General features: G+C 36.0%; 1 protein-coding gene across 7 annotated transcripts in view; it reads left to right on the forward strand.

Annotated features, from left to right (window-relative positions):
• LOC109536514 (diuretic hormone receptor) overlaps positions 1-7,022 on the forward strand; it is an 80,245-nt gene that overhangs the window by 49,532 nt on the left and 23,691 nt on the right. For all 7 annotated transcript variants that reach the window (XM_048668366.1, XM_048668367.1, XM_048668368.1 and 4 more), the window contains exons 4-6: positions 4,636-4,813; positions 6,119-6,209; positions 6,299-6,395. In XM_048668366.1, the coding sequence (XP_048524323.1) occupies positions 4,636-4,813; positions 6,119-6,209; positions 6,299-6,395 (366 nt within the window). The remainder of the gene's footprint in view (positions 1-4,635; positions 4,814-6,118; positions 6,210-6,298; positions 6,396-7,022) is intronic.

Genomic DNA, 7,022 nt, shown 5'->3' on the forward strand with positions numbered 1-7,022 from the left:
CTGATTTTTCCGCCCATTGTAACTACACATGAAAAATTGACATTTTTTGCTCAACAGCACGATCGTCTTTAAAAAGCCGTAACTTTCCATCCTACGGGGGCAGCAACTTGAATTATTACTTAATCTGGGTCACACAAGCGTGCTCTATGCGCTCCTTTGATCGCCCGCGCATCGCCCCACTGCCCCCTTGTCGTTGCTACAGCAAAGCGAATTAAGTGAGAATTTCGCTGCATTTGGTGCAGCACCAACCGCATTATTGAGTAGTAGATTAATATCGGGTAACTCTCAAATGATGAAAATGGTAACTCTTGTTTCAAAAAAATTGCAAAGCTCTTTAGTATTCCCTCGAAACCGCTTCTGATCAATTTGATATTTGATGTTCAATCTCGATGTAAAACGAGCACACTGTATCCCTTGGTCATAAAAGTATAATTTTCCCATCATGAAGATACTCTGCCGATTTTTGGGCTATTTTCAGCGAATAAAAATAGCTTTTTCGATTCAATGAGGCCGCATTATTGAGTTTGTGTCACGCCCGATTACCTGACATGTTTGAACAAGTTAAGGAGGTGTGAATCTCTGTGGAAACAAATAGGGCGAATCTGGCGCGTATTTGTTTCCTGGTTCACGTCGGTTTCGAAATCGACAGTTATTTGTTGTGCGGCATTTTGCATCGCGGAACCCTCGAAACGTGATGGCGAAAGTTTGTTTCCCATATGAATTTTTCATGGAAACCCATTTGTTTTTACGCTCTTGCGGATTGGACTTACAACGATTTTCAAACGCGAACAAGAGAACCGACCAGTTCTTTGACTTGACTGCAAAAAACTGCGAAGGTTTATCAATCTTCGTTGGAATCATTTATATTAAATTGCGAGCAAAGTTGACCCGGGAAGATTCATATTTATTTACGGTGTAGATTTTGTTATTTATTTATTCGTGCCAGTTTCGTCCGGCAATGCAGAAAATGCGCTCGGACATAAAACCGATAATCCGCTGTCGTTTTGTGAAATAGAGCAGGCTCTATTCGATTTCAATCTTGATATATGTTGCCATCCACATTAGGTTTCGTTCTTTATCTGAAATTCGGGTCTCTGAATGTACAGTTTTATCGCAGGATTTAATCCTAAAAAAACAGAAACGGAAAATCTGTCGACTTTGTCTTTGGGGAGCTTCGCAAAGATTTCCAGATGTTCCACTGGAGGAATATAGAGTATTGTCTAATGAAAGTCTCATAAGGGTTGGGAAAATAACATCGCGTTTCACCTTATAATGGATGATGTTAACGTGACACAACACAATTCCAGATGCTCCGTCTAACGCCGGGTCTTTTTCATCCGAATCCGGATTGCAATATATTTTAAAAAAACTCTGTCAACGCTGAACAAACCGCTTTATTGCACCTTAATCCTTGAAGAAAAACATCATTTCTGTCTCGTTACATATACATTACATACGTTATATCTTTTCATATAATGTGATAGTCCTGAATAAACAATTTTCTTCAAATAGAACCTGGAAATATCCAGCATATCCTCATAAAAACAGCAGAAAACGTGACTTCGTTGGTGGCCCGACATGTATATCCCACATGTCGCTTTTTCCACTTTTTCCAGCGGTTCTGTTGTTCGAAATATGGCTCAACAGATTGGATCACGAATCGCCAATAAAGTAGGCTATAATAATCATAATTTTCCGTGTCGTGGCTGAAGGGTCATCAGGGAGCCGTTAGTTCTTGAGCAGTGAGTTGAAAGGCAATCAAATCATGGAAAGATCGAGTTATAAACGACCGGCCAAGAGAAAAAGCGATTAAATTAACAAGAAAATGCTTGACCCAAAGTTGCAACAAATTTAATTAACGGTGCTTGATTCGATCGAAGTGGAAACTGCAAATTCGCCGGGGTTTTGTGGAGAATTAGTGAAACTCCGCGAAAGCAAACACGATTTGAGTAATTACAAGTACCTGGTTGATTACTGTTTAGTTTCCCACCACCACCCGAATACTGTTTACGCCAATTTGAAACTTTTCTCTTTTTGTGATCTTATTTTTGTTGCATTTTGCTCAGCACTTCATTTATCAGCAAACAATCAAGCGCTCCAAATTTAGGTGAAAAACGCAAATCCACGAACGCCCAAATTAGAATGAAATGTTTTTATTAGTATCCGATGGAAATCATAATGGAAATTGCAAGGTTTCGCATCCATTGTTTAACGAGCAGTTATTAAAAACTGATCAAAATTCCTGCCGGTATTGCCTCATGGAGATTTCCCATTGATTATTATTCATGTCATGGATTAAGTCCAATAAAGGGCAATTTGCTTTGGGCTTTGAATGGAAAACGACCTTTTTTTTCTCAATATGTATATATATTTTTTACAAGGGCCTGGGGCTTCTTTATTTGGCGTTAATTTTCGATTCGCAATGTGATTACCATCACAAATTTAGGTGCGAAAAGCCYCAARGTTTTCGGTTCTTTTTTATTTTAAATCATTTTTTGGACCAAAATTGTAAATTTTCTCTAAAACTATGTTCGYTTTAACCATTTGACTAGCGAATTTWAAAAAATCGATAATTATACCAAAACATTTTGGATTTTTCAAAGGAAAAACCCAAAATGAAATTAACAGTGTTGCTTTCCTGCACTCGCTTTTTTCTTAAATCGAAACGCTTTGGTTCTGATTTTAAAGCATTTTTTGGACCAAAATTGTTAATTTTCTCGAAAACCATGTTCGCTTTAACCATTTGACTAGAGAATTTAAAAAAATCGATAATTATACCAAGACATTTTTGATTTTTCAAAGTAAAAACCCAAAATGAAATTAACAGTGTTGCTTTCCTGCACTCGCTTTTTTCTTAAATAAAACGCTTTGGTTCTGATTTTAAAGCATTTTTTGGACCAAAATTGTTAATTTTCCCGAAAACCATGTTCGCTTTAACCATTTAACTAAAAAATTTAAAAAAATCGATAATTATACCAAAACATTTTTGATTTTTCATAGGAAAAACCCAAAATGAAATTAACAGTGTTGCCTTTCTGCACTCGCTTTTTTCTTAAATCAAAACGCTTTGGTTCTGATTTTAAAGCATTTTTTGGACCAAAATTGTTAATTTTCTCGAAAACCATTTAGTGAATTGCAATTTTGATGCAAAATTCGGATTTTTCAGTCAAATACAGCTCAAGACGACGATCATGTCGATGGGATATTTTTGCAGAAAAAAATTATTACTTATAAATGTTCAAAATTTATTTTTTTATGTTTGTTATGTTCAAAATTTGATTTTTACTAAAGATAATACATAACTCTGGTTATTAAGTCGATGTCCTCTCCCTTAGAAAGATTTATTTGCTATCAAATAATATGTATTTTCTGAAAAACGGTTCATTTCGCCGGTGTCAAGGAAGAAAACTTTTTGAAGTTAGACTCCAAACTATATAGAAACAGTTTTCTTGTGCCTCTACCATACAGGGTGTTCAAAATCTGAGCACCGATGTGTGCAAGCTCGTAAATTCAACCAGTAAAATTGGGTTCAAAACCGCTGTTTCCCGATTGTTAGCAAAGTTTGGCGGCTCTGTTGGCTGTTTTTAACCGAAAGCACTTATTGCGCGACACCCTGTAGAGACTTATAATGTATTCTACTTGCCCTGAAGGTTCGATAGTTAATAAACCGAACAAATAAACCTGGAACTTTGCGGTTTCCAATTGAATCTAAACGGCCTTATTTTCCCAGTCGATGGATCCTCGGATCCGGAGTAAATATTCCTATAGATAGATGAGTTAAGAGCAACTCAAAGTCAATAATATAATTCATGTGGAGGAACTTGCCGTCTTTACGTTTCTTGTCGTAAAATGTGGAACATCAAATTGCTATTAGAGCCAATAAACGGATTTTATAATACGGTTTACTTTCCATTAAAGTGAATAAAACAACACGAGGTTCATTTATGGAATATCCGCTCTTTTATTTGAAATTGTACATGGATTTGTTATTTAATATTTAAATTAACTGCAATTTTTTTAGGTAATCAATTTGCGCAACGGACTGTAATTTTAATTGAAGTTTTGTTTGGAATTTAGGGAAAATTGCAAAAAAATGTTTAATGGAAGTCGACCTAAAACTTGATTTTGAAGTTAATATGCAGCAAGTGATAAATATCGGTAAAAAATGTGCGCAAATTTGCTTGTTCTATGTGCCCGATTTGTTAATGCCGGTAGCATTTTTTACATGATTTGCGAAGCAATATTTACCTTTGAAAAAGCGCTCTCGATGGAGCAAATTAATAAATGCCATGTACAATATCCAGGCTGCTAATAATGGAAAACATTTCAATTTCCAACGTTGTGCGACTGTTTCCATTGGGCATTGATGAACAAATAGATTCGCAAATTGCTTTAAAACAGTCCGCGGAGTTTAGTCGGCAACGAAAACGCATTTTCCCCAAACATATTGTCAAATGCGTTAATTTGCGAATTCGCATTATGCGAAACAAGTTGAGGCACGCAATATATTCGCTGCAGAACGTTAAAAGGACCGTGTTTCGCATCATTTTATGCATCAATTGTTGCATTTTGGGAAGTTTCCAGCTGACGCCACAAGATAATGAGATTTATGCTTTATGTGGCTTTTCTTTGCAGAAAATGTGACCAGAAAGTGTTTTGCGAACGGCACCTGGAGCAAATCGTCTTATGATGCCTGCGCTGAGCTGGACATCTACCCGACCAGTGTGGAGACTCAGAGCAATATCTACTTGATCGGCTACATCATCAGCTCCATTACTTTGGCTGTAGCCATTTTTATTTTTTCGTATTTCAAGTAAGTCGAAGGAATTGAATTTTTTTAATAAATAAAGTTGGCAAGTTTTTTCTAAAAAGAAAAACAAACGGCAGAATTTGAAAGGCTGGTTTGAAAGTTCTTCTGGGACTTACTCACTGTAAAAATATTCCAAATCAAATTCATTCCTGGGTTTCAGTCATTTATTGTCTCTATTTATCAAGTTAATTTCATTTTGGGTTTTTCCTTTGAAAAATCCAAAATGTTTTGGTATAATTATACGATTTTTTTTTAAATCGCTATTTAAATTCCGAACCAAAGCGTTTTGATTGAAGAAAAAAGCGAGTGCAGGAAAGCAACACTGTTAATTTCATTTTGGGTTTTTCCTTTGAAAAATCCAAAATGTTTTGGTATAATTATCGATTTTTTTAAATTCGCTAGTTAAATGGTTAAAGCGAACATGGTTTTCGAGAAAATTATCAATTTTGGTCCAAAAAATGCTTTAAAATCAGAACCAAAGCGTTTTGATTGAAGAAAAAAGCGAGTGCAGGAAAGCAACACTTAATTTCATTTTGGGTTTTTCCTTTGAAAAATCCAAAATGTTTTGGTATAATTATTGATTTTTTTAAATTCGCTAGTCAAACGGTTAAAGCGAACATGGTTTTCGAGAAAATTATCAATTTTGGTGCAAAAAATGCTTTAAAATCAGAAGCAAAGCGTTTTGATTCAATTATTTGAATTTTTGCCAAAAAATGCATGCCAAGGCTTAAAGCAACAACAACGCTACACATGAAAACTGATGATGGTGGAAAAATACACCGAAACGTATTTTGATTGATAAATAGAGGCAATAAATGACTGAAACCCAGGAATAAATTTGATTCGGAATTTAAGCACAGTCAGGAAAGAATATACAATGTAAAAATATTCTTTGTTCTCTTAACGGATTCGTTGCTTTAGAACGGAAATTAACGAAATAATTAGGGCGCTTTTTCCAGAAAAAAAATACCCAACCTGGCAACAAATCCCGCTCCAGCCTTTGCCGAACTGTGGCTGGCGCCGGGTTTTATCAAACAGATCATAAATTAGCCGGGATTTCTGGAGAGCTTTTGATGTATAATATGGAACAAGGAATTTATTCGCAACCACTTTGAAAGAAAAACGGCGCTAAGGAAAATGTATTGTACATTTGACGGGGTTATTTTGGCAATTGATGAATGGCCAAATCACTGGACTCGAAGTAGTGGTTTTCAGCGAAACTGTTTGATTTTGCCACTCAAAAATACTCTCTGAACTTTAATCGCTTATGAGTATTTTCTCGTCGCTCATCAGGCCAATATGTTTCAGGGAGCTGAGATGTTTGCGCAACAAAATACACATGAACCTTCTCTGGTCGTATCTTCTCACTTACTGCATGTGGATCGCCATTCTGATCGGGGTAAGTTTTCGCCCCCAAAATTGAACCCTACTCGAAACACTTGGGGATTCACAAACAAATGTAACTGAAGCGATTCTTTGAATTTTCAGTTAAACTTCCGAGAGCACATGGCCGTTACGTGCGTTTTTGTCGTGACCCTTCTCCATTATTTCCACATCACCACGTTTTTTTGGATGTTTGTCGAAGGTAAGTAAGTGAGCCGATTCCGTCCGATCTTTCAAAAGGCCGCTATTTGCATACACTTTTGCGTCGAAGGGACCGGCTCTGTATTTGTCCGCTTTATGATGAAAATCAGTGTTTTTTACGCATTTGATGACTAGTTAAATTAAAAATTCGCATGTAAAGCTGCTGAGTTTTAAGCGCTTTTAAGCACGCATTTCTTAAAACTCCAAAAAACTCTTCAGTTTCCAACAGTAACGTTACACACAAATTGTTTATACTTTCCTGACTGTTTCAATTCCAAATCAAAATTAATTCCTGGGTTTCAGTCATTTATTGTCTTTATTTATCAGTTAAAATACGTTTCGGTGTATTTTTCCACCATCATCAGTTTTTACGTGTAGCGTTGTTGCTGCTTTAAGCCTTGGCATACATTATCTGTAAAAAGTTGCAGTTTTTCGCATCCAGAACGTGTTTTGCTACTGATTTTCAATATAAGGAAACAGAAAATAAGAGTGCAGTAAAACCCCTTTAAGCCCAACCTGCTATTGAAAAAACCCCGATTTTTTTCTAATCAAGCTTACGATAACACAAATTTTAAAGCGAGTGCTGGGTGGCTTGAAAAATTAAAAAACCGATATGAAATTCGAGAAC

The sequence above is a fragment of the Dendroctonus ponderosae genome, unplaced genomic scaffold, assembly GCF_020466585.1.
Source record: "Dendroctonus ponderosae isolate FM_Combo_2020 unplaced genomic scaffold, Dpon_F_20191213v2 Dpon_F_20191213_7, whole genome shotgun sequence".
NCBI lineage: Eukaryota > Metazoa > Arthropoda > Insecta > Coleoptera > Curculionidae > Dendroctonus > Dendroctonus ponderosae.